This window comes from Chenopodium album, chromosome 13 (genome assembly GCF_948465745.1).
Source record: "Chenopodium album chromosome 13, dcCheAlbu1.1, whole genome shotgun sequence".
Lineage (NCBI taxonomy): Eukaryota > Viridiplantae > Streptophyta > Magnoliopsida > Caryophyllales > Amaranthaceae > Chenopodium > Chenopodium album.
The window spans coordinates 52,111,664-52,139,492 of NC_137846.1; the positions used below are offsets into that span (position 1 = coordinate 52,111,664).

At 36.4% G+C, this 27,829-nt stretch overlaps 2 protein-coding genes across 2 annotated transcripts; one reads left to right on the forward strand and one right to left on the reverse strand.

Annotated features, from left to right (window-relative positions):
- Positions 1 to 1,553: 1,553 nt before the first annotated feature.
- On the reverse strand, positions 1,554 to 19,143 carry LOC145575721 (uncharacterized). The gene is made up of 14 exons (XM_081633536.1): positions 19,006 to 19,143; positions 17,822 to 18,926; positions 17,030 to 17,729; positions 14,677 to 15,214; positions 12,391 to 12,542; positions 8,961 to 12,317; positions 8,599 to 8,811; positions 6,597 to 6,800; positions 6,268 to 6,471; positions 5,193 to 5,345; positions 3,980 to 4,327; positions 2,705 to 3,149; positions 2,235 to 2,337; positions 1,554 to 1,903 (listed from the first exon to the last, which is right to left on the reverse strand). Exons 1-14 carry the CDS (start codon positions 19,091 to 19,093, stop codon positions 1,699 to 1,701), a joined length of 7,815 nt encoding a protein of 2,604 aa, XP_081489662.1. The 5' UTR covers positions 19,094 to 19,143; the 3' UTR covers positions 1,554 to 1,698.
- Positions 19,144 to 22,129: 2,986 nt separating this feature from the next.
- Positions 22,130 to 27,226, forward strand: LOC145574933 (polyadenylate-binding protein RBP45-like). Its single transcript, XM_081632828.1, has 7 exons — positions 22,130 to 22,622; positions 23,729 to 24,197; positions 25,715 to 25,770; positions 25,845 to 25,975; positions 26,066 to 26,162; positions 26,264 to 26,419; positions 26,872 to 27,226. Exons 1-7 carry the CDS (start codon positions 22,263 to 22,265, stop codon positions 26,872 to 26,874), a joined length of 1,272 nt encoding a protein of 423 aa, XP_081488954.1. The 5' UTR covers positions 22,130 to 22,262; the 3' UTR covers positions 26,875 to 27,226.
- The last annotated feature ends 603 nt before the right edge of the window (positions 27,227 to 27,829 follow it).

Below are 27,829 nucleotides of genomic sequence, written 5' to 3' on the forward strand. Positions count from 1 at the left end.
GTTACATACTAAACTAGTTGCCCTTCACTTTTTATCCACAATACAGATTATATAATTATATAAACCAAAATTTAGAAGCTCCTATTTCACCCTTACAGCGTTACCATCAATAGGGCTAACTACGGCATTTATAAAAACAACCCACATAAGCATCACTCATGAATATCTGAGCAATCCTACCCAATTGCTTTTACAAAACTTCCCCCCTGTATCATCAAACTCACCCAATAAAATACGACACCAACATAATTCGATCCCAAATTCAGAACAATACCAATTGTCCCTCTTCAACTTCTACTTAGTCCTTTTTCTATTAGAATACAGAAGAATTTGAGACAATGACAATTCCCAATTCATAAACCATAGTATATTATTAACAAGAAATAGTCGTATAACCATGAAAAACCGAGTGCGGTTGTAATGTGCCGCATGCAAATGTCTTATACTAAGAAACAATGACATATTCACATATCCAATTCACAACAATTTGCGCTTATTTGAGTGCACGAATACACCATATACCCGGGCATATAATGGCAAACTGCTTCCACTCTTACAAAGATACAAATTAAGGATGCAGGAAAAAGGGGACATTTCACATTCCTAATAACAAATGCAATGATAATATTCCAACCCCAAAAATTGTAGTAAAGAACAGACTAATTCATTACACATTTCTATCAAATGATAACAAAATTCATCAAAACTAAAAATGAACTGATCAATCAAGCACTAAAATTCAGAATATTACAGTAAAACAATTTAGAATAAGATAAGATGATGATATAGAGCTTGCCTAGTAACAGTTGCTACCGTCGGATTACGGCGGAGGTGACGGTGGCTGATGGTGGTTCGCAGGCCCTAATTTCCGCGCTCTTCTTTCTTCCGCCATTTTCACTCTAATTATTTTTTCTATTCACTTGTAAATTTCGAATTTCTTTGATAACCCAAATGATAAAATTGAATGAAAGATTGATTTGTAAGATAGAAGATAGAATAAAGTATATAGAATTATAGAAATTTTAAGATTCGTGTTGTTCTCTTCTCGTGTTCTTCACAATTGGTCTTTTGTTTCTCTCTGATCTCTAGGGATTTTGATTCTTATTACGATGAGGTGTAATAAGAATTGTGGAGCATCAAAGTCGAATAGTAGACCTGATAAAAATGACTCGAACTCAATTATTACTCACTACTTGACACAGATTGTATGATCCAAATTTGGACTACAATCGGTTATTGCATTACTCGTGTTAGACCTAAGCCGTAATTAGAGCCGAGCAGATTTAGAAACTGTTGTGACTAGTATTGATTTGATTTTGTGTATGATGACTTGAATGTTATCCAATCAGAAAACGACTCAAACCGCCACGGAATTGAATTGAATGTTACTTCCGCATTTGACTCGATAACACACCAAACCGCATCAATGCGTGTCCGTGAGACGAGCTCCGAACTCTGCTCACCTAGAAATTGCAAATGCATCTTGTTTTGAAACTTAAATCAATGTATTAATCAAAAGTCATATAGTAAAATTAAACTAAAGGAAACCTGTTAATAATAGGTATTCTGAAATGGGCTTTCCAGCCAATTAACTTCTTTCATTTAATGTGGAAAGAATACAAGTATGATTCTGTAAAGCTACAACTAGCAAGCTACAAAAAATATGTACAATCAGAATATGGACCTATAGTAAACATGTTATTCTTTTTGGAGGTTAGTTCTCTCCCATTCAAATAATCCTGAAGATTCTAATTCTTGAGGGGATAACAACTCGTGTTCTGACGATTTCTTTTCCAACACTCCTGAGATTATGACCAGGAGTTTTTGGCATGCATGTCTTTCATCTAATTTCTCCAAATCGGTGTGTTCTGTTGCAAGATCAGCCCATGGTTGGTAAAATGACCTGTTAACAAGACACAAGGTACTTCATTAGTTAAGCTCAAACAGATATCAAACAGTAACCATTATACACAACTACTTGTTGCACTCATGCTTCCTTTTCACGAAAGGGGAGGAAATGTCCCAATGTGGTTGCCCGGTAATACTACTACATAATACAGATATTGGGTTGAGCTAGAGGAGATTAAGCTTATAAACAAGGATGAGTTTTTGGGAAGGACAATCACATTCAGGATTGAGTATGGCAATACATGTAAAATGAAAACAAGATTTCCGAAATCAGGAAGGAATATGAAGGGGAAAAAAAAGTCAGACAAAGAAGCATAGTATCTAACCATCTCCAGGAAGGATTAGCTTCAGGAGGACAGTATATCTTTGACCAGATAGATGACAAAGAATTTTGAGGGTTGACACAGGTGGCGTTGCCTGACAAATCACCTGTACAAAAAAAATTAAACCAGAACTCAACAAACAAATAAAAAGGCAAGAAAAATTAAAGTCCCATGTCTGAATGCTATGCATAGAATTGTTACAAGAAGGGTTATAGCTGATTTCAGAAAACAATCATCGAAATTTAGTCTCTTAATTAGATGAGTATTAAAATACAACTGCAATATTTGCATTTATTAGTCCTCTTAAATCTCTCACCCGACAACTTGTTACTCCTTTTGGCTATTATCTTTTGAGTATGAGTGAACATGATTGGGTTATAGATATGATTTCAATAATCAGACAGGCTGCAGTTTTTTATTGCTTATTGTGATCATTCCATATGTTCAGTGATGTTGTGACTTCTGGTACATACCTGCAGCAGCATATGACCCATCACCAAGGAGCAAAATTGAGAGTGCTGCAACCACTGAAGGCAGCACCAGACATTTCATGCCAAGAAGCTGTTGAAGGTGAAAAATTGCTGTAGCTAAGATTTCTTTAGAACCAGACACAAGTTTGTCTTCTCCACCTTTGCTTTCAAGGAATGTTATTAATGATTGCAAAGTTTCACCATTTTCTCCCCTCGGGAGAAAACTAGGGTTGAAGACACTATTGCTACATGAAACCCTCCATAGAATTACAGAAGCTACAAGCCAACGTAGAAGTGTTGAAGTTAGAGACTCTTCTTGTATGTATTCTGCATCCTGATTACACACTTTGTGGGGAAAATATTGTGTTTGCTGCAACGTCTTCCGAGAATCTGTATGTAGAGCTGTAGAAACTGCCCACATAAGAAACTCGGAGAGCTCTTTCAAGTCCTTCAGGAAAAAGAGGTAACATGTTAATAAATGCAATAGCACTTCTACAGATGCATCTAAAACAAGATGCTCAATTGTTCATCAATATCTTCAGCACAATTCCACTTCTACAAATGCATCTAAAAAGAAAAAAGTAACTTATCTCATCCATACTAGAATTCAAAATATAAACACTTATTACACAAGGCACTCTCTCCTCTTAATTTGTCTTCCTTTAACAGTAACAATAACATGGTTATCCAACCTTAATACCACTTTTCTCTCATCTTCTACCATGATCAATTTTAAAAACAGTATAGAACCAGTGCACTATACATGTCAAAACACTAGTCTAACCAGTTATTGTAATAGGACTTCTACATGACTACATGTGTAGATGCATCTAAATTAAACAACATTTTACTAAAATCTTAAAGTCAATTTCTAGCAAGAACAAGTATTGATGATATTAAGAGAAAAACACAAACACAATCATGCACAAACAGAAAGAAGAAAGGGAAGGAAGCCTTTCCCAAAGCACATATCAAGGAGACCAGATAAACCAAATTATGCCCCTGCATGCAATAAAAATGTTAAACAAAGTAGCAGCCCAATGCAGATATCCATTACTCATTCAGACCATAACAAAATGGTTCTACTTATATATAATTAATTCCATAGACAGTCCTGGTGCAAATGTGGGAGTCATGCAATGGCACAACCAAGGTTGAAGGCTGGAGGTAAAGTGCATAAACAAATGCAGCCACCCACCCCAATGACCCCTACCCCCAAACCAACACAGGCATAAAGAAAGGAAAAAGGTGAAGATGCTACACAGGCAGAGAGAATACCAGGTCAAAAATAGTTGTTGACGGCGCACTCATAAGTATAGCTTTCAGCCCACACTCTGCTAAATCACCAGATCTATTATCATGCACATCAACAGCCTGATATATTTGATATAAACACCGCATGGTAGGCGTAAGAGGTGGTTGGTACATGTTCCCTTTTTGTGACATCTTCAAGACTGTCACAATTATTTCTAGAATTAAAGTAACCAATGACTTAGTCTCCAGAGCCAACTTTGAGCATCTAACTAACAGATTTAAAAGTTGACAAAAAAGATCAGAAAGCTGCTCAATTGCATGCTTTTGCAGCCATTCCATTGTGCTTGTGGATGAGACAGTCTCATGCACTACCTACATAATGAATGAAAAAATTGGAAATGATCAATACTCAGTTTCGATAGTAAGGAGCTAGTGGCCAATAAATAGCATCATAACAAGTAACAAATTAAAATGATTGTAACTATCAAACTTGAGTTCTTAAAAGATGAAAACCATGTGCATTCTATTTGGGAAGTAAGCTTCGTACTGCCTTAACCTCAAGAACAATTGCAAGTAAAGGTAACAAACAAGAGCAAATCATCAAAAGGGCAGCAACACAGCACACTGAACATGGCACCTGGGGTAGGGACTAGAAAGACAGAGCATATGATAGCAAAAATAGACCCTTGGTCTCTTCAACAAACAAATGCTGAGAAAAAGGATTAAGTAAGCTCTAGAAATATAGTGGCTTCCTTTCTTATTTCACATTTTTCTTTGATGTTTTACTTCTCTTTAATTTTGAGTGTGATTGTGTGTGTGTGTGTGTGGTTTTTTTTTTTTTTGCTTGACAAGAAAAATAGATCTCATAGCCCAACAAGTACTAAAAGAATTAGAGATGACACACCAGTAGGACAGAACTTTATTTGGGTAGCCATTGATGTGTAGCCTAACCCCCTTTAATGACCAAAAAAGATCATTTCCAATTAACCCTTATTTCAATACAAAATAACCATCAAGCAATTTCGCAATATATAAGAAGTACAAAGAGTAAACTTGAAAGCGATATTAATACATTGACCCAATCAAAATCACATCATATTCAAAGAATACAAACTATAACAATACCATTACATCAAACATGCCGCCATATATACAAGCTCAAAAAATTGAATAGAGTGGACAGATAATCTTAAATAAAAGTTTCAATGGATAAGAAGAAATATGATTAGGGACAAACCTCAAGTAGAACTAGCAACTGCTTTGAGAAAAACATATCTTCACCATCAGTATGAATAGATAAGGCAAGAGCTGAAGATAGCCAGGAAATCAGACAACAATTATCAACTAAATAACAGGCTGTCTTGTGCAATTTAACACACTTCTTCACCACCTGCAAAATAAATAACAATAAAGCAGAAGTTCATTAGATAGCAGCAAGACGTTCATAATATTCTGATCAGGATATTGAACAACACAGGGCTGAAAGATTGAAAGAACACATATGAAGTTTGATATAATAAAAAATGGTGAGCACAAAGAAGAAAACAGCTTTTAACCGACTAGAATAGCTACCGTACTTATCAATGTGCTTTCAATGCTCATATATTAAATGCAAAGGTACTCACTGCAAAAATTAGATCAACAAAGGATCTAATGCTCAAAGTGAGTTATCAAAATGCAAATGAAAACCTTTTGAGTGAGTGGAAGATGGGTTTGAAAAAAAATACTTTAAACAATTAAATTAAACTCATCTTCTTAGATAGATCCCAACATTTGATTATTCCGAAGAAAAAGATTTTTTGTAAAAAAATATTAGCTATTAAGGACTAATACAATAATACCCAGGATTTATAGCTTCAAACAATGTCCCACAAAATGCAAATCTCCTGTCAATTGGGGATTTTTTGAGAGTAAATCCCTCAAAATTGGGATAATATTTTGTTAAATTCAAAGTTGAAATTCTATAAGAAGATGGTCAACAGTTCAGATTAATTTCAATACAAAAGGGACATAATGGTAATGGAAATTAGAAACATAGTGGAGAACCTGCATAGTCAATAGCATTTGGGAGCACTCCCATATGATGTACAATATAGCTTGATATATATTTTTCAAATAAAAATGAGTATTATCATAAAGTGAAAATAAACTGCAGAGAGAGCAACCAGAATACCCCAAGAGTCAGGACTGAGTAAAATTTATCCCTCATAGATTCCACTGCTTTTTTGTCCGAACTTTGTCCCAAAATAAAAAGAAATGATTAACAAATATATAAAAACATACAAGAACTCATTCACATGACCACAACTTACCCGAAGAATCAACTCCTTCGATTCAAGATCTGAAAGAGGAGAAGCATAAACACTCAATAAAATCTCAGGCACTGAGTTCCTAACACATATTACAGCATCATCTTCTAAATTTATCCCTGCATAGAGTAGACGAAGCATCCACAGCCTGTCTGTTCTGAAGTTCACAGAGCTGCTCCAGATAAATTCATGAAACAAAGGTATGGACTGCAAAAGGACAAAGATTAATGAGCAAGGAGATTTCGAATTTATAATAAAAAGACATACTTAAAATATGTTGACATAAATCATTAAGGAAAACTAAGAGTCAAGTAACTTCTGCAAGTAATTACCTTCAAATTTACACGAGGAGATTGCAACAAGAACTTGCTTATGACCGGATAATGCTCATGCGAGGGATCCAATAAAACAACAGAGGCTTCGGCAACAAAAACAGCAAGAATGGTGGGAATTTTTTGCCATGGTTCTTTTATTCCATTCTGTAAATACGTCAGCAAAAGCTTAAGGCGTGTCACCTCCCTTTTTTTCTGACATCTCTGCCATCAGCAACAAAGTACAGTTAGAATATTTAATACACAACTTATGATCAAATAAATGACATAAAAATCAGGTAAAACAACAAAAAACAACCCAGCCAATTAATAGTCAACATTAAATGAGATCTTATAGTCAGAGTGTACACTCTACTTCGACCTTTTTGTGCTCATTGTCTCAAAATAAGGCTCGTGCTTTGCATTCTGGGTATAATTGAACTAATCAGGTTTATATTTACAGTAACATGATTATTAAATGAACTATAAGAAGAGAGCCAAAATGATGTACAAGATGGATAACATAAAATCTTCAAGGGCACATCATGAACAAGCTAATCAGCCATTAATCAAGGAGAAGCTAAAAAGACAAGGTTGCCTGGGACTAACATTTGGAAAGGAGTCATTATAAAATACTGCTGTATCCATCCAATAATATTGAAGATTGGGATAGGTAAGAAATATATGGCACACTTCCAAAGGATTTTCGACTACTATCTTTCACCTTTTCAGGCTCCCTCCTTGCCACCCCCCCCCCCCCCCCCCAAAAAAAAAAAAAAAAAAAAAAAAAAAAAAAAAAAAAAAAAAAAAATCCCTGAGCGTTTAATCTAGAGCAGAAGCTATGCCCAACAAGGCCAACATTTCATTGAAGACCAAATTAACTTGTCCAAACATGCAAACAAATTGGAGAGAACAATTTAACAAAAAGTTTACTAGCAACAAAACTGAAGAAAATGCATGTTTTCCTAAACGTATCTTTCAACACATTTTTAATCACTCGAGATAACTATATGCAAGAAACAAAATACCCAAAACAAATTTCAATGACTAGGAGTCCTGCTCCAGCATGTGAAGCAAGAGAACTTCCCAAGTATACTAACAATTTGACACAGTAAAGCAGCCTGAAACACACTACTCCCATCAGCCAAAATCCCAGGATAATAACTCCAACCTTCTTCCTATACCTCACTGGATTAAAAGTAGGATGTACATACAGACCAAAAGTATGTGATCATTGATGCCCGAAATTAAACCTAGAAAGGGAAAGCCAACAGAGATGAGTAGATTTGATATTCCAAGACAAAACTAGCAAATGGCTTGTCCTTCCATTATAGGAGTATATGATCACACCAAGAATTGGAAACCAGCTCAAGATGGATGTAGTCAGCTTTAAGATCTCATTTGAACACTAAATACAGCTACGTACTTATCAATGACCACTAAAACTCAAGCTAAAAGAGGACATGTTCCTCTCTGATGCATCACCAAGTCAAAGAACAAGAAAAGACACAACTGTTCGATCTTTGGTAACAGTTCACCTAGTTCAGGTTCTCCATTTTGCTTCCATTATGGGAGTAAATGGATTTGTTTAGCTTAGAAACCTAAGAGAAGCAACTCAAGGCAATTACTAAATACTAACACCAAGAAACAACATAATCCCCCAAATGAGATGGCCATAAATATCAGAAGCGGGGAGGATTAGATAGCTTTACCTCCACACAATTTAGCAAAAGATATTTCTGGAGCACCCCTAAAATTCAAACAAGAAAGCAAAAGCAAACAAATTGAACACTCACAGACTATGAAACAGTATGATAGATAATTTTTCTTTAATGCAAGCTCCATTTAAAAGTATACCTTAATACAAGATATGAATTTACAAAGAAGCTTGTAGTGTATCCTCTTTTTCTCCCAAAAGAAGCATAATCTTCCATTATATTCAAGTTATCAAATTAAGATATTTGAACAAAAGACCCAGCAAAACATGTACAAAAAAAAAAAAAAAAAGAAGAAGTTAAATTACCATCAATGCGTCCTTGAATCTCCAAACAACCTCGTAAGCTAACTTCCGTATCCCATCTTCAGGTGATCCCATGCTAACCAATGCAATAGCAAGCAAGCCTAAGGCAGCAAGCTCTATGGGATCCAAGAAGCCCATTGTCAAGCTATGAATGGAGAAAGATAAAATAAAGATTGGATCATAACGCTCTACTCTTCCTATATCTGTAGACTGCTCCTGTACCACAAAAGAGAGGGGTGGGGGGGAATCAGTAAAATAAAAGGATGGTGATAACAGGTAAAAGAGAAGAATATAGAACCATCATATATTCATATATGATGCCAAGATTGAGCCATGTAAATAATTTAAATATATGTGATAGATACCTCCTTAGTATCTCTGACTCCACCCTGATGAACATCATCTATGAATAGCGACTTTGCAGATGTGGTCCTTTCATAAGGAAAATATAGGACAGTCTGAATCACCAACTTAGGGTTAATAGGAAGATTATCCCTGAACTGACTTCGTCTACAGTCTTCTTCCACATCTGCCGTACCATCCTTCATAAGCACATTATTCATTGTGTGTCCTTTTCCAACTTTGAGAGCACTTCCCCACAGGTAATCTTGATCAGAAAATATTTTGTCACCTATCCCCTCGTCAATATAAATTTCTGACAGAAGGCTATGAATCTCCAAATCAATTTCACTAACCGTGGCGCCATAAGTAGTCAACAGTAGCAAAGATAATTCTCTTAAATTTATACCTAAGTCATCCTCAGAAACTGAACCGCATCGAGTAGCTCTTAAGTGAAAGAGTAGTCTAAGTAACTTGATTACCTCCAACTGGGACTTGTATTTTTCTGATTTTTCCGAATTGCTTCTTTCTAAAGGAACAGCTAGTGTCCTCAAAAGGCTAGACATGGGCTTTATAACCATCCCAGATGAGGCAGAAGTAGATGAGTCAACAACAGTAGCAACAGTGGAGGCCAACTGAGAATGCCCAAGAACCAGCTGAAGAATAAAGATTATAGGCAACTTCCCATCAGATAAAGATGATAAAATGTACCGGAGATATTCAAATGTCACAGGGTCCCCAAATCTATGAAGAAGAGAAATCTTTACCATCTTTTCAATAAAGGAAAGAGAATTCATCTGAATCAAGATACTATGTATATTTATGATCAATTTATAAATGCATCTCAGCGTAAACATTTCAAGAGATCTCAACAACAAACAGATGGGAGTCTTTAGGCCGGGATTATCAAAGGCAGATGGATTTTTTTTCACAACAAGTTGCCAAACACAGATCAGCATATCTAAGAACCTTAATCCTAATGAGTCTTCACTATTAGAGCCGACACAAGATTCCCGCTCTACATCAAGAGTTTCATTTGTTAAGCACTTCTTACCTCCCTCTGGGAATAAAAGCACCAAACAAAGAGAAATTTTAGCGAAAACTCTATTGATTAAGTTTGTCAACTGTCCAACAGAGTATGAATCAATATCTCTGACATCAAAGTCCATAAAATCATCTAAAGCTTCAGAAATTGGGCAAAGTGAGCCCAATATTTTCAATCTCTTATTTTTATCATCCCCACTTGAGGAGAAGTACCACTGCAACATTTGAACTGCTTTATGAAGGAGACTGCTGTTGAAAAGATCATGAAGATTCTCAACAGAATATGGCAAAACATTATCAAATTCCACCTCAAATACAGATTTAGACACAAAGTCTTTCCAGTTAGAAAAACCATCCAAGAGAATCCTTGAATAAGAATCCAGCATGAACTTAATATTCCTATAAGGGTGCTCTCTGAGTTTTGTCCAAGAAACACTTGTGTACAAGGCTGCAGCAGGCAAAAGCATCAAACACTCCTCATCTGAAAGAGACTGACTACAGATCTCTTTTGATGCATTGACAATTGAAACAGTATCTTCATTCATAAAATCTGAGAGCAGCTGACCAAAAACTGATAAATGTAATGCACTCATCTCAATTATTAGAAATAATATTTTTGCCTTGGTATTGTCAGTTCTGTGAAGACAGTGGGAAACAACTTTTACAGGAGTACTGGCTGTCAATCTAGTTATTTCAATGCTGAATGGAAGACAATCCTGCCTATGAATCTGGCTGCAAGCAGCATTGAGAGCCTTAAGCAAACATATGTCTGCAAAGTCAGTTTTGAGACAAGTTGCAAAGGCATAAGCCTTAAAATATATGCTTTTGAATAATGTAGCATCAAGACTTCTCAATTCAGTAGCTTTTGAATATTGTGGCACCATCCCAGAATTTGGAGATTGCATACATTGAAACAGAATGCTTAAAGCTCCACAAGCAATAGAAAATACCAAACATGAGCGAGAGACATTTAAGGTTCCAGGAATTATGGAGTCGGTAAGTTCCACACATGAAAGCATCCAATTTGCCAACTCAAGCAACTCAATGGGTGAGCTAAATCGCATCAAAACAACAAAAGCACATAAGATTGGAAAGAGGGCCATATCACCAGATCTATACCACAGTTTGAACTTCTGCTGAAAAACTAAAAATATCCACTGCACCAAATTCCTAAACTCCTTGACAATATTTTCCTTGCACTCAATATACATGGATGAAGAAAGTTCTTTGCTACACAGAGCTAATAAGAATTCAGAAGTAGTAGTCAATAACTCCAGAATATGAAGTTCTGTCTTACAAATACCTTCTCCACTAAGATGCAGAACTCCCTCTGAGATATCCCTTAAAAATTCTTTGGTGAGTTTACAACCACGATCAAATGGAGACGATATTGCTGCAGTTACTAAAGGGTGACGAAAGACGGTTGTAGATACTTCTTGAAGACATAGAGAGAGAGGAAACACTGCATTTATTGCTGAAGAACCAGAATCAAATTTCAAAGTAGGCAAAAGGGCTAAAATGTGTTTCACAAGCACATAGCATAGTTCAGCTTGCAATTCCTGCTTTTCAGATGGTTTCTTTCTATACGAAATCTGTATCTGATGAGACCAAAAAAGGACCAGCCTCAGTGAAGAAACAATCTGCTCAATTTCTAAGTTAGACACCTTAGCTAAAAGCAACTCTTGGATTTCTGGATGATGTTCCCAACCACAGAACAAAAATGCAGGGAATAATACATAGAAAGGTGCATCTTTCAGTAAAGAACCAAAAACAGCAGAAACATATTCTATCTCTACAAAGTCATTCTGCAGAGCCTTTATTGAAGTTTGTTCGTGATTTTCTTGAGTCAGTTGACTAGATGCTAGGACACTCAGTTTAAGACCTGAATAGAACATATCCGGCCAAAGCTTAGACACGTGTTCCATAAGGTTCTGATCAAGACAAAAGCAGTCCATGACTGAACGATTAAAACCAGGAAGTTCACCAGAAACAGCCAAAACTGAAGGTAAATTATCCACTATATCATCAGGGTTTGTGCACGCTATTGTGGAGCATAATGCTTTAGATATTCCAAAGACGTCAATGCTGCCTGCACTCAAAAGCCTTTTCACCTCAGCAAGCGTGTCCATCAATGAGCAGTTTTCCTTCCGAGAAACCCTATCAGTAGAGACTTCACTGCAAGTTTCATGATATAAAATGCTCCGTGAAAACAGAAACAATGAAATCATCGGTCTCCACTCACAGCAGGAATTTTCAATTACAGCTACTGCAGAGATATACTTCTCGATTCTATTCGATAACTGCTGATGAACAACTGCAGCTAATACTCTGGCATCAATCTATCAAATTAAGAGCGTCATGTTATAATTCAAACAGAAACTTGCAATGAAAAGCTACAGTGTTAACAATTACCTGAGTTTCCATTAGATATTTTAATGTGTTACAGACATACAAGGATATCACAGATTTCTCAGGCAAAGTGAATGTCTCTGATCCAGAGCTGAGCAGCCTCAAACACTTTTCCAGAACACAGGCTACAAGTGGGCTAAAATCAACACTCGCTTCTGCCATGGGAAGAAAATATTCAACCTTTCAGAAAACCAGTCATGTCACTCATGTGCTCGCATCATGATACATTCTACTAGTTAGGGACCCTCATAAATTATCTTCTAAGTGTGCAAATCACCATCGCAGTTAACACGTCATGAAGAAAGGCAAGTAAACAACTGTAGCTTAATACAACATATGTCAATACATCCTCAATTCCACAGCTGGCAATGCAAAAAGAAGTAGCAATTATATTATACCTTTATAACAAACCACAATAGTACATTGGTCCTTTTCAAAACCTCTTCTAGTTCTAAATTTTTATTTGCCCTATGAGGTGCTTCAGCATAGCAATAATTGTAGCAATGAGAAATGCAACACGTTACATTCACAGATAGATAATAACATACCAACACTTGCTAGCACCAAAACTTACTATATAAAACAAGGAATAGGGTCAATCAATCATGCAAATAACCCGGAAATCTCATTAATGACGAAGACATGAGAAACTCTTATATAGAAAATGTGTAGTTTGACTATGTGCAACCAGAATACAACCAGAGTACTCTTCTTAATATTGGACAACAAAATTAGGAGAACTCAAAAAAAAATCGGAAACACAAATTGGGCAAAGACACTGTAGCTGATCCCAAGTAAATGGAGGAACTCTAAAGCTATAATAGCGTTAGTCATGTAGGATTTTAACAATTTCCACTGGTAATAAATTGTGTTTAGATAGTACCATCGTGGTACCAATATAGTTCTTCATTGGTACCAATAAGAATTTTTGCTTTGTTGGTATCAATATATTTCTCAAGTAAATGAGCTACTCCATCACAATCAATGCATTGAGGTGAAATGCACCCCTTCCTTGCCCCCATCTCCCTGACCTTCCCTCCATCTTGAATTCTTGTTTGTGTTTATTATAGATCCCTGTCAATTGTAAGACTAGTTTCTACACTTTAGTCACTACTCCGGATCCCCCCTCCCGGACCAGCTCCAACTCTTACTGCTGTAACAAAAATGCTTGCTGAACTTTGCTTTTAAGAGACTTTTTTATTGTACATATTGGGTGCACAGTAAGGTTTAGATGAGTTTTTGTGAGAGAAGGCATAGCTTTATAAATGACCTTTAGGAGAACAGGGGAGCAAAGTGAGAGTTAAGAGTGGGTTTTATTAGACAGGGGTGATTGTGACTTTGCCATTGCGCACAAACTTTTGCATTATTCATTTTATTACATCCATTCCAGAGTGCGTTTACAACTGGTGTTTAGGAAACAGCCTTTTCACTAGACTCAATTGGTTAGAGGTAAGGCTACATATTCCAAGGCTTGTTTGGCATTGTTTTAAGTTTTCAATATTTTTGAAAACAAAAGGCCAAAAACAAGAAACAAGAAAAAGGTATTTCCACTTTTCTGTTGTCAGTTTTCAAAATTAAATTGATTTTAATAAGTTTGACTAATTTTTGATTAATTATATGACATATATCATATGATTTTGAAAAATAAAAAACCACAGCGATGCCAAACGAACCCTAAGTTGCTGGACATAAATATCAATGACATAACTACTCATAAGCATACATTTTTTAAACCTCTTCCCCTTTTGCTTCTTCTAGGTGTAAAATGTCTTTGAAAAGCTATAAAATATATGCATAAAAGTAAACAAATCTAATCACCTCTAAATAAAACGAATAACATGAATGACTACCCAATAATTAATTACTTTATTATGTAACATCTTGCCAAAGAAACAAGTCCATTGAGCTTCTTTTTCTCATTGACTATGTATGTCACCATTTCTCAAGGCAAGAAACAACTCAAAGTAACTCCCCCCCCCCCCCCCCCCCCCTCTTCTCCAGCTGAAGCAATCATGCAATACAGTAGAAAGTCTAGGCTCCAAATTTCGGTTCTACAAGAAGCATAAAATAGTGTCTAACGCTTAAATATATTAAGACCAACAAAAGGTAAATGAAAAAGGAATTACGGAACCAATGCTTTGTGTGATTGTGCAACATGTAGTTAGACTTTTTAGAATGTAAGTAGTACCTTTTGCATCATATCATAATTTAAAAGCAAGATTACTAAAACCAAAATAAAAAAGCATAAAAAAGACAGAGATCATTTTCCAGTTTATTACTCCATCTTACCTTTTGTACTTTCCACGTCCGACTGTTGGCACTTCATAATACCTTTTGTAGTCTCCACTTCGGAAAGCTGAAACTTCATAATATCCCAGTACTTGACCAAGTTATTACCGACGGTGGATACAGCATCACAAAGAAAAGAAACAACAGGTAAAGACAGAGAATGGAGCAGTTTTTCCTCTTGGCATTTGCCACTGTCATATTGTCCGACATCACCAGATAAAAACAAAAACCATGACCCGATTTCACATGGGTTGTGGTCAAAAGCACCAGTACTCATCATCGCTGCTTTAGCCAAAACATATGCATGCTCTCTTACATATCCAAAAGGTGAATTTAATGACAAGTTAAGAAAAGGTTGCAGATGCTTGTAGATAGGAGGCAGTGTTCTGGCTGAGAAACCTGACTCTTTTGAACAGCCAAGGTGTTCTATCAACATGGACAACAACGATTGCAAAAGAATTCCTGGCAACTTTAGCGGATTATTTGGCAAAATTTTAAGAAAATCATATGATGCTTCCAAAATAGCTTGAAAGGTCCCCTGTATAAAAAGAAAGTGAAAAGTAAGTTAATCATACAAAGGATATTTAGGATACAAAGAAAGCCAACAATCAGTTAATCATACTTCCTGACAATTTCTCTCTAAATTGCTAAACACAGAATTCCTTACTCTATAGTGTATTCCTACTAAGTAAGCCAAGCAAGTGAAAGACGGAAAGTCAATTTCGGAGACCACAAAACCAAGCAATCTAGTCCTTGATTTTCTTAACATGCTAGGCAGAGTTGGTCATGACATTCGTGGAACAACTCCCAAACCCAGAAAAATTTTCATTGGAAAGATAATATCACAACTTACAAGGTCTTAGTAGATGTGCAATGAATTCATACAAAATTACAATAAATATAAATAAGCAAATCAATACATACATATACACATAAAGTACAGCAAAATAAAGTATACTATACTAATACAGTGATTTGTTTTCATCAAGATGTGTAAAGGATGGACGAGTCACATACATCAGAGTGTGCTGGTAAGAAGTTGAAAACAAGTCATACACTCATACATACCATGGTATACAAATTTTTTGAAAGTCCTCCAAAACAAGAAACACTTGCTGAAGTAATGTTGAAGGGGAGTAAGATACATAAAGAAAGATGCAGAGATCCACATGAATTCCTTTTGGGCCATATCTAATTTCATACCAAGTTCCTGATCCAATCCCCCCCCCCCTCCCCCGCAAGCCCAAGAAGTCAGTATATATTTATTTATTTTTGTTGATGTAAGTAGCAAGAGGCATCTCCCATGTCACAAATGCAGGTGTAGAACCATTCATGTCTTCAAGCTGTCAAGTGTCGAGTATAATTTTATCTATAAAGTGCAGGAGTTAACTAAACTTGATGATCATAATCTCTCAATTGGTGAAATTGTGACTGTCCAGTTATATTATTAGGTGAATGTAGGTACACTATTCAGTGTTTGGATCCCCAATATGGATCTTGACTACCAGAATTTCAGAAACCTTATTGCCAAGTTACTCAGGTTGAAGCAAAAAAATTAAAGCACATACTACAAAAGACTTCATCAGTTTACAACTCTAAGTAAGTTAGAAGATCAGGTTGGTTTCTGGCTGCAGAAAGGTGAAGGAGATTGAATGGAATGCTTCTGTATCAGATGAAATTCTGCGTTCTAACCCAGATATCCACCACAGAATGGCCAGACAAATCAAGTATACATGAACCAATTAGCAATAATTTATGGTTACAAGAGCTAAACCATGGAAAAAAGGCCCTGGAAGATAGTAAATGATCAAGGATTGAAAAAAAAGTATAATAATAAAGTGGGCAGTCTAGTCTGGGTATGACACATTGCAATAGAAAATGAATCAAATTATATTAGGCACAAGACATAATCACATTGCAATTTGCAATTGCCTCTCCAAACCTATTCATATGTTATAGATGTAGTTACGGCCTTACGGGAAAGGTTAACCTACATGCATATTAAAGTTAGATTTCTTAAATAAATCCTAGCCAGGGAAGAAAACAAACAGAACAAAAAGTAGGCAACACAAACTTTTGTCAAGTAATTTGAGTGTGGATTTTAGATTACATTGTAATTGTAATATCATGTGGCAGGCCTATTAACGCTTAAAAACAATGTCAGAGGGAAATTGATTGACAATGCCCTAGCTTACCCCAATGCAGGCAAGTTTCTACTCCTCTGAAGTTATGTGCACAACACTATCTGACGTGACACTGTAGAGAAGCATAATTGCCACTGTTTTGAAAAGATGATAAAACCTAGCAATAACTACATGCAGTATCTTTGAATTATAAACAACAAAAAACTTACGTGATATATTTTGAGAGCTTCAAGTACTTTGCAATAGAAGTACACTTCGGCATTTTTTACAATATCCAAAGAGAAAGAGCTTTCATAAGAACCCCAAATTTCCATGATTGACTCATGATCACTTCCATCCTCAGATGGAGGCATCATAGCTTTTTCCGGTGGTTTTACACCATCTACTGGTACAATGCTTTCAGCACTTGAACTTAACCCGGTCACAAGAATATCAATGTCTTCATTAACCTTTGATTTCTTTTTAGCAGAACCTTTATGACTGCCAATGCTTTCTGAATCAGCTGCTCTCTTCAAGGAAGGCCCTGACATCTGATAAATACTACTAACCGAACTCAGTAATGTAAACAATACTTGAGGATCAGGGAGCAGGATACGAACTTCATCTTGAATTTTTTGCTTGAGTAAAGGCAATCCTTTCAAGCTTAAAGCATCAATGAAGGAGCTTAACAATTTTAGAACCTCTAAAAGGAGCCTTAAGGTACCATGTTTGATCAGAAAATCAGAATGAAGTAAGCCTTTGTTGACTACCAGACGACTGAAAGGGCGAAGACAGACACATTTCATAACACTTTGTACATCTGACGTCTCAAAGGCCACCATATTTTTGGCTTGGGCATCAAGAAAATCCCATGAAATCCCACCCCTCACCGAGGAAACCACATTTGCTGCCAATGTGACAGCAGAGAGCCTGAAAGAATTTCTAGTTACAGCCAAAAAAAAAAAAGAGAGTAATGTACTATCAAATGACCAAACACTAGATTCCAATGAAAAAAATCTCACCATGTGGATGATGTATGATCATCAAGGTTGTATGGGAACTGATCCAAATACATTGAAGCTAGTGATGGTCTCCCATTGACAATTGCCAAAAGCAGGCTCCTGTGGTACTCAACTTCCGTAGCTTTAAGCTTCTTCATTAGGTCAACAAGCCGCTTTGGATTTCCCTTTGCAGGTGGTTGTCTTTTTAAGTTAGTCATCAATCCATTGTCAAGATCAATGCAAACCATGAGAAGAACCTCATACGCAAGCTTCGCAGCAAGCGCACCATCTTTCCACGCAGAAATCTCTACTAACTGCTCTAATGTAACACTCCCAAAAAGAACACTTCGAAGACCCGGGGGAACCAAGGACTCACGGGTAAGAACCCGATCACGCAATGTCGACAACACATAGACCACAGTCACTTCATCATCATTCCCAATCCCTCGAAGGATCCCCGAAAAAACTTCCCTCAACTGCAAAACCCACCTCAACAATCCCGGTTTACCCACCTCCAAAAACGACATTGCAAACTCAATAAAAGAATCCCTAGTAGAGACCTTCCTCTTCCTATCCATTTTCTTCTTCCTATATCCGGACAACTTAGGCAATATCGGTAACTTAAAATCGAATATCTTGGCCACCTCAGCAGCCAACAACGAACCACGCCTAACTATTGACGCCATTAACAACAATGCCGCATTTTGGCGCTTCCCATTCTTACTATTAAGCTCCTTATAAACATCATCTAGCTTCTCTTCAATAATCAATTTCGCAAACCTATCTAATTCTCTACTAATTGCAATCCTACCAGGAACATCAGACCTAAACTTCCCCTCAGGATGCCCCAAAATCACAGAAATGACAGACATTACATAATACATACCAGGCTTACCTCGCCGGCGATTCCAAACTTCTAGAAGCTCTGAGAACTTCGACGAAGCCAGAACATACTCGTGCAACAGCTGCCCACCTGAGCTTCCCCTCAAAAGCTTCATGAACTCCTTTGAGCCATCAGAGCAAAGCTTGGGCTCAATTGAAGTAATATTCCGAAGTAGTTCACGAATTTTCGCCGCGTGCGACGGCTTCGATTCGAAATTTAGGGTTTTTGCTTCATCTTCCATTGCTGCAACTTAGAAATGCAGGGTTGTTAGAGAATGAATGAGTGAGAAAGAGAGGAGAAAAAGAGGGTAAGAGAGTATTACCGTGTTCATCGTATTCAAATTCGTTGTCTTCTGTGAATGTTGTTAGGGTTTCCATTGGTTGTTCTTCGTCGGAAAGTGTGTCCTCCATTGAAGAATACAGGTGAAGCTCAGAGGAGGCGAAGTGAGGGTTTTTCAGAGGTTTTGGGGTTTTGCAGTTTAGGGGAACAGAGCAAACAGAGAGCTACTCCGTATTCAACAGACACTACCTTTGAAACATGACCCGACCCGGTTCGAATTGGTGGCACGAATTTTAGACCCGGTCCGATATTTTTGAAAAAAAATGGGATTTTGGGCAGCCCACAATTACGTTTTGGTTAAAATTTAGGCCCATCACTGCTTGACCCGAAACCTTGGCCCAAAATGGACCTTTTTTTTTTTACCGCCCAATATATTACTTCAATCTTTGTCATTATCACTCCTTTAGGCCCCGTTCATTTCACCTTATTCTTGTTGAACTGAAATTATTTTTACTAATCTGAAATTATTTTTGCTTAACTGAAATTATTTTTACTAATCTGAAATTATTTTTGCTTAACTGAAATTATTTTTGCTTAACTGAAATTATTTTTATTGAATTTCTATGTAAAATTAATTTTACTGAACTTAACTTATTTTTACTTAATATTATTTTTTTAAGGTGAAGTGAACAAGGTCTTAATGTTTTAATAAGTGTTAATATTATTTTTTTAAGATGAAGTGAACAGGGTCTTAGTGTTTTAATAAGTGTTACACTTATAAAATGTGTCCATGTTTTAATAAGTGCTACAAAAAAAACTACCATACATTTTAATATTACTTCATATAACTCTCTCTTTTATGATCCCCACCCAAACCCACTACTATTTTTTTTAATTTTTTCTTTATTTTCCTCTCAGGTTAATTTTCATATTCCAACTTCCCCACTTACTTCTTATTTTATTTAAGTCAATTAAATATCCTAAAAGCAAGTGCCGATCAAAATGTAAAACTTATTAAAACACGAAAGGAGTAGAATTGTTACTGAAGTGGCATAAGGTAACACCTCATGTCAATTCAGCAAAGTATTATCAGTTTGATTAAGATTTAAACTTGCTTATCGGGTGATTACTCAATATCTATAACATATTATTAAAGGCGAGACTAAGGCCTTGTTTAGTTCACCTTATTTTTGCTTATCTAATCTAATTTGATTTGATTTGATATGATTTGATTAGGTATGATCTAATTGTATGATTTAACTCATATTACTGGTTTCAATTACAACTACTGACGGACCATTATAAGCTACAAGAAATTTTTTTTGAAAGCTAGTTAACAAAGTTATACTTTGGTTTTCTTTGATTTTGCGTTAAATTAATGAATTTGATATTAATAGTGCAATTAAAATTAAAGGTTCACTGATCAAATAACTAAGATTAAGAGTTTAAATGTGGAAATTAAAATCTAAGAATTTTAAAAGGGGAGATTGGAGAAAAAGTCAAGAATATGGGTGAATTTAAAATTGGGATTTTAGTAGATGAAGATAATGGTGGATCAACAAAGAAGAGATTAAGAAAATGATTATAGATATTCACCTAAGATGAGAATTTTTTAAAAGAATTCGAAGTGGAATTTTATGTTTAGAAATCAAAACAAGAATGCTACACCTGTACACCATATGTTGTAGGGGTCAAAGGGTTGAGGACATGATGATTTCAATCCAAGATATTGATACAAACAAGTAATATAACATATTCTTCTTCAAAAAAGAAAAAAAAAGTAATATAACATATGGCGTCAACCAATTAGAAATGGTATAATGGATGTAAGAAAGAACAAAACTGAATGTAAAATCAACAAGGAAAACACATGAATTTACGTAGTCCACCAACGTGTTAGCTACATCCATAAACAAACGAGATTAATAGTTCTATTGATCTTAGAAAAACATAATATTCTGAACAGATTTTAGACTAATCATAGAAAACAGATTGATTGTCTCTCGGATTTCTATTATTATGTCTCTCGTATTTATAATGCTATATCTCTAAAACTCATATATGAGAAATACATACAAAACTCTCAAATTGCTAAATAATTGGTTAGGAATAACCTTAAGGGATATTTATAACCCCAGGCTAAAAAATACATGCCTTAATTAAGTAAATAAAGCCCACGAACGAAATAACCAAAATCGAGCAAAATTGTTAAGGCACGTTTGTGCCACATGTCTAGCAACACTGCAATCTCAAAATCTGTTGAGGCACGAACGTGCCTCCCTTGGGCACGGACATGCCTCGCCAGAAGTTCTTTGAAGCCTCGTTGAAGCACGAATGTGCGTTGTCGATCTTCATCACTCCTTCATCGAGGCACGCCCATGCGGGCCATGCCTTCTTAAGGCATGGACAGTGTCTTGCTCCACTTCTTCATAGTTCATGACTCCTAGCTTTTGATTCAAGGCACATTCCTTACACTACAAGAAAAGTGGCATAGTGAATGGTACACATATTTGAGGTGACAAATTTGAGCCCACCCCCCTAATTACCTCTTATTATCTCCATATCGCTAAACACTTTTCATATTTTCATATCCTTTATCTCTCGTTGTATTCCCCTAAATGACAAAGTTGTGATGAGGCAGTCTAATTTATTTCGCGATCAAAACCATAGACCACGTCGAAAAATTAAATTTGTGATGTATTTATTTTCACAATTTTTGCAAGTCGCTTATAAATAATAATGGTAATACTCCGTAATAAAAAATATTTTAATCAAATTTCAAAACGCACAACAATTTCAAATATAAACCACTCTAAATATTAAAAAAAAAAAACATTTATAATTCTAACCGCATTCAAAATAACCCTAATCTTTTTAAAATTAACCCTTATCTTGTAAGAAACAATCCTAATTACGAAGTAAATTAAACACTACTCAGCAGTAATTTACATCTAACACCTCATAGAATTCTCTAGCAAAACCTTGTTAACTTTTTTCAATCTATCTATAGAATTTCTTATTTATTATTTTTAAATTTAAATAAATACCTCCTTTATTACTAGGTTATTTATTTATTCATTCATCCACCCACAGAAAAACAAATTGAATTCACTCCACAATCGAGGAGTTTGACATCACATCACAACTCAATAAATACTCCGCCTCATCTCCAAAAATCCCCCTCTTGCTCTCTCTAACCTGTTCTGGGATTACCTAAATCCCTACCTCCCCTTTCGTGCACCCATTTTCTCTCTCCTCTCCTCTAGGGTTTCTTCCTCCCTTCCTCAAACCCTAGCTACCATGATGCAGCAACCATCTTCCGGCGTCGTACCACCGTCGATGCAACAACCACCGGTCGATCCCAACCAGCAGCAACCGCCGGCTCAGTACGGTCAGCCGCAACAACCGTGGATGATGATGGCGCCGCCTCCTCCTCAGCCGCAACAACCACCGTATGCGCCGCAGATGTGGCCTCCTCAGACTCCGCAACAGCCTGGTTTGGCTCCTCCTCAGCCTCAAGCTCAGCCTTATCCTTTGGCTGCTGCTGCTGCTGCTCCCGCTCCGACGAGTCCTGATGAGATTCGATCGCTTTGGATCGGTGATTTGCAGTATTGGATGGATGAGAATTATATCTTCTCTTGTTTCGCTGCTTCTGGAGAGGTATACCTAATTTTTCCCTATTTTTTTCCGTTTTTTTCTGTGGTTTATGTTGATGTTAGTGATTTATGTTTTTAAAATTGTGTTCAAATAAGTTTTTGCTTGGAGTTTTCTTGATTATATGGAAATTTGTCTGGATAATTTGGATAATGAATAAGGTTTATGGATGGAAAGTTAATATTGATTGTGATTTAGGGTTTTGTTGTGCAAATATGATTTCGGATTCTTTTTGGATTTGTGGTGAATTATCTTTGATGAATGATTTGGACAATTATTAATTGAAGGTAATGTTAAAAGATTACAAGTTGATGTTAGGGTGAGTGATGTGGTTTTAGTGGCAGAGGAGAATTAAAGCGTGCTTGTTGGATATGTTGTGAAAGATTATCGGTTTGTGAGAAGTGTAAGTTGTTTCAAGTATGGCAGTTTGATGACAAGTTTATGGTGGTGGATTTAAATAAATTCTAATTCTATATGCATCACTGTTGAAATTTTTGAAAGCCTAGTGACACACTTTACTAGTAATTAATGGATCAAAGTTGATTGATGTTTTGGGTTAGATACAAACCTTTGTGTCTTAATAGATTACACCTAGCTGACTGATGTTGCACTGCTAAACTTCGGTTGATTGGGATAATCTGTCACACGCTCATTCCGGCTTTTTGAGTGACAAACTTGTGGGCAATCAGGATGCTATATGGTTGATGATCTTCAGGCAATGCTTTTCTGTAGATAGGAGTGCCTTGTAAATGATTGAAGGCTGAATTGTTATTAGGTTGTTATGGTTTAATATACAATGGTAATATGTTGTTTCTATATAGAAGCCATGATGAACCCAGAAAAAAGTTTTGGATTTGGGCTACTGCTTAATATATCTTGTGTATGAGTTATATGGAGTAAGACTTGTTTGATGTAACTGTGCTGAGATTGTTTAGAACCGAGCGAAGAATTCTTCTTCCTGCCTGAGCTGATGAGAGATGCCTACTATTCTTAGTTGTGCTTTATTTTGATGCTATATTTTTAGACCTCCTTATATCTTGTTTTAACGTGGTTTATTTCCTCATTAAAAAGGTGATTTACTTTTTTTTTTTTCAATTTTTTTTGTTCTGCAGGTTGTATCTGTGAAGGTAATCCGCAATAAGCAAACCAATCTCTCAGAAGGTTATGGGTTTGTAGAATTTGTTAACCGTGCCGCAGCTGAAAGGACATTAGCTACATACAACGGGACAGTAATGCCACAAACCGAACAAGCTTTCAGACTGAATTGGGCCAGTCTTGGTGCTGGTCAGAGGAAGCAAGATGACTCGGCTGACTATACAGTTTTTGTTGGAGATCTAGCAGCCGAAGTTTCAGATGTTATGCTTCAGGATGCATTTCGTGTTCATTATTCTTCAGTTAAGGGAGCAAAGGTTATCACTGATCATATTGCCGGGCGTTCTAAAGGGTACGGGTTTGTGAGGTTTGCGGATGAAGGTGAACAACAGCGTGCCATGACTGAAATGAATGGAGTTGTTCTATCAACTAGGCCCATGAGAACTGGACCAGCTGCCAATAAAAAACCAGCTGGTGTTCAGCAGAAAGGTATGTCTGTTATTGGGCTTTTGTGATGTTGCCTTGCTCTTGTTTAGATGTTGGAATTGCTTGAAGTTGTAATGATTAGTTAATGTTGATGCTTTTCTGCTTTGTTCTACCCTGTTGTAAAGTTAATTTGTTAGCTTGTAGATGGATTCCTTTATGAACCCTTCGATACTTTTACGAGTCCTTTCATTCTAGTTTACCTATATAACTTGGGCAAGATAATTCTATGAAAAACCTGCGGAAAACGCTTATAAAAACTCATGTTGTCTCAAAGCAGGACACCAAGAGGCTCTCGTATTAGGGGCCTGGAACTGACTTCAGCTGAAATGATTCCACTTTAGTGCGTGGCCTCATTTTAGGTCAGTCATTTTAATGCCAGAAATTCAATTTTTTTCTTTCAGTTCTTGTGGCATTTGTTATGCTACATTCGCAAGTTAGTTTTTCAGTTACTTTTCTTAAAGCACATTTACTCTTTTAGTGAGGTTCAAAAGTTCTTGTTTCTTACAATCCCTTTGTTTAGTTCTTGTAGATTTAGAAGATTACTTGGTCCTTACACTAGTCTCGTCTTAAGCTTTCCATTTTCTCGTCACGTATGGTTACTTTTTTTTATCTTATTTGTTTTTTTTTTAAAATACCTCTATTTGTTGGGGATGAACTGTTTATTTCCGAAGAGTTGCGTTCCTTTTAATCTCAGTTTTTTCGCTTTTGTTATCTTTTCTCTGTCAAAATTGAATTCTTTGGCAGTTGAGGGCGAGGCAAGTTGCTACTTACCTTTCAGGATATCCAAAGGGCATGTTCTTGGACCTATTATGTATACTTATTTTTTTCTTTTAATGAAATTTACTCTGCTTTACCCATTGAAGAAGGAAAATACATTGGATGAATATAGATGCATTGGTTATGTTATCTTGTCATTGAATTTTTATCACAGTATTGTTTAATTGGAATTAGTTTGTAATTTTTGTATTTGACTAAAATGAAAGGGGTTGGGTTCATCACATCCAGAACCTGTCCCCAATTACTTCCTTTTTAAGTTTGTTCACTACCTATTGTAGTGTTTGTGTATCCTTAATGTATATTGGTCAATGCTTTGAGTTATGTAATTTTTGGCTTGATATATTTATATTCCTTTCTGCTGAATTTGTCATGTCCCAACAGTGTGCATTGTGCAATGCCCCCCCCCCCCCCCTCTGTTGTGGGTGTTTGGGGGGTGGGTGGGGTGGGGTGGGGTTAGTTGGTACTGGGAAGGATAGGGTGCTCTTAGCTATGTCAGTGTTGGATGTTTTTAGTCATGAAAAGCCTATACATCTTATCAGAGTTGGTTGAAAATTGCTGGAAGTAGGCCATGATGTTTTCTCATTATCTCTGCCATTTTTGCATGATGTGTTTTCTCTTTTCACCTACGTTATTAATATGTTATTATGTGAAAAATATATTGTTAATTTTAGCTGATTAGAACCTAGATTGAATTTCAGTTTATATCTGTTTTGTTACATTATTTTTCTGTTTGCCGCTTGCAGCTTCTTATCAGACTACTCAGGGAAATCCAGGCGAAAATGATCCAAATAACACAACTGTGGGTAGTCTGTTGTTAAATGCGGTTGTAGTTATTCTCCATTGCATTCTAATCTGCTTCCCTGTTGCCTGCAGATATTTGTTGGCGGTCTGGATCCCAATGTTACAGATGACCAGTTAAGACAAGTGTTTAGCCCTTATGGTGAGTTGGTTCATGTGAAAATTCCTGTGGGCAAGGGCTGTGGTTTTGTGCAGTTTGGTAGCAGGTGAGCAATGTGCTTTTGTTTATCTTTTGCATTATATTGTGATTTTACTGCTTATAGGCTGATCATTTTTTTTTACTTCATTTATTATAGAGCTGCTGCTGAGCAAGCATTGGCAGCATTGAATGGAGCTCAGATTGGATCTCAGAGTGTTAGACTTTCATGGGGTCGTAGTCCATCAGCTAAACAGGTCTGCTTGTTTTTCCTGTTGTTGAAACAATCTTAAGCAATTTGTGTTGCGTGTTTGATTCGTCTTATTCATTAGCTTTTCTTGTGTGCTGATTCTTCCAGGTACAACCTGGTCAGGCTCAGTGGAATGGAGCATATGGATATGGATATCCTCAAGGAGGCTATGATGCTTATGGATATGCAGCAGCAGCTCCTCAGGACCCTAACATGTATTATGCAAATTATGCAGGATATGGGAATTACCAGCAAACACAGCAGGTGAATATGCCTTCTCTCTTTCTCGCTTTCTAAGTAATGATCTGATGTGTCATGCTGAATTTTGATGAAGGTCTGCAAGCTTTGCGATTGGTTTGTGGCTCTGTTAATCTGAAATAACAACCTTTTATGTCCATTTTGCTGTGTTAAAATCTTGGGTTGTATAGCTTTAAATAGTTTAGTTAGTATTTAAATGGTTTATCTTGAATACATGGATAGTTTATTCTCCCCATATTAATTTAATCATATTTATTAAAATAAGTCACTACTCCTCCTAGTTGAATTTATCCTTGTATTGTGAAGGACATCATGCTAAGACTTGTTCTGTATTCCATGTCCATGATCAATTTCTCGTCAGTGACTCAGTGTTATCATTGTTATCGTGATTTAATAATTTATCTATATGTGCTTTGAACAATGTCATCATAGTGTCGTGCATATGCTTTGCTTTGCAGTGATTTATTGATATGCTGGCTGTGAAGTTCCGGGAGATGGTGATGGACGTTCTACTTCACTGAGAGATTTGGTAGATGAATTTTCCTGGGATCACATATGTATTTTATTAGCCCTCTTTCCCTTCCTAGGAGTCTCCCTCCCCTCCCTTCCCCCTCTTTTTTTTCTTTTTTCTTGGTACCCTGAGAACAACCCTTCCTCCATGTTGGTGGATGTGAATTTCCGACTCTAGTGTTCTTCTGGATCGGTGAGGGTTAGTTACGACCCCCATCCTGTGACCCCCCATCTTCTGGATATTTAAATTATTTTGCTTATTCTGAATGGCTGATGCATGCACAACATGATGCTTTGAAACTATTTTCATCTAACACCAGCAATTTAATCTGCTAACTCTAGTCCTGGACGAATAAAATTTTGCAGTTTAGAAAACAGGTTTTGACCTTTTTGTTTGAGATCAACTCAAGGAATGCAAATGATATTTAACAGCTCCAACTATTTTCTTGGGATTTCAATTGATTTTGATGTTTGTTTTTTTTTTTTTTTGGAAAAATGACAAATAAGGTACCAAAAGTTCATACTTCGTATAAATATAACAAATAGTGCTACTTGAACTTAATTTTATATATTCTAGAATTAATGAGGCATCCTAATGATGCAACTGTTAAGAACTTCAGCCCTGCTAAGTCTTGGCAAGCTGAATGCTCAAGCTCACTCGCTGGTTGTTACTTGTTAGAGCTTCAGACATCTATACCCAAGCTACAAGATTTGCTGTGGTAAGTGACTTTTGAGTTATGATCATTCACCACCAATGTACTAGGCAACTATGTGTCAAGTCGTGAGCCTAGAAGTATATGATAAACAGTTATATATGCTGTATTAGATTGAATTTCTTGTTATAAGGAAGCAAAAAAGGCTTGGTATGACAGCAATAGAACAACCCACCCTCATGGTTGTATGTTA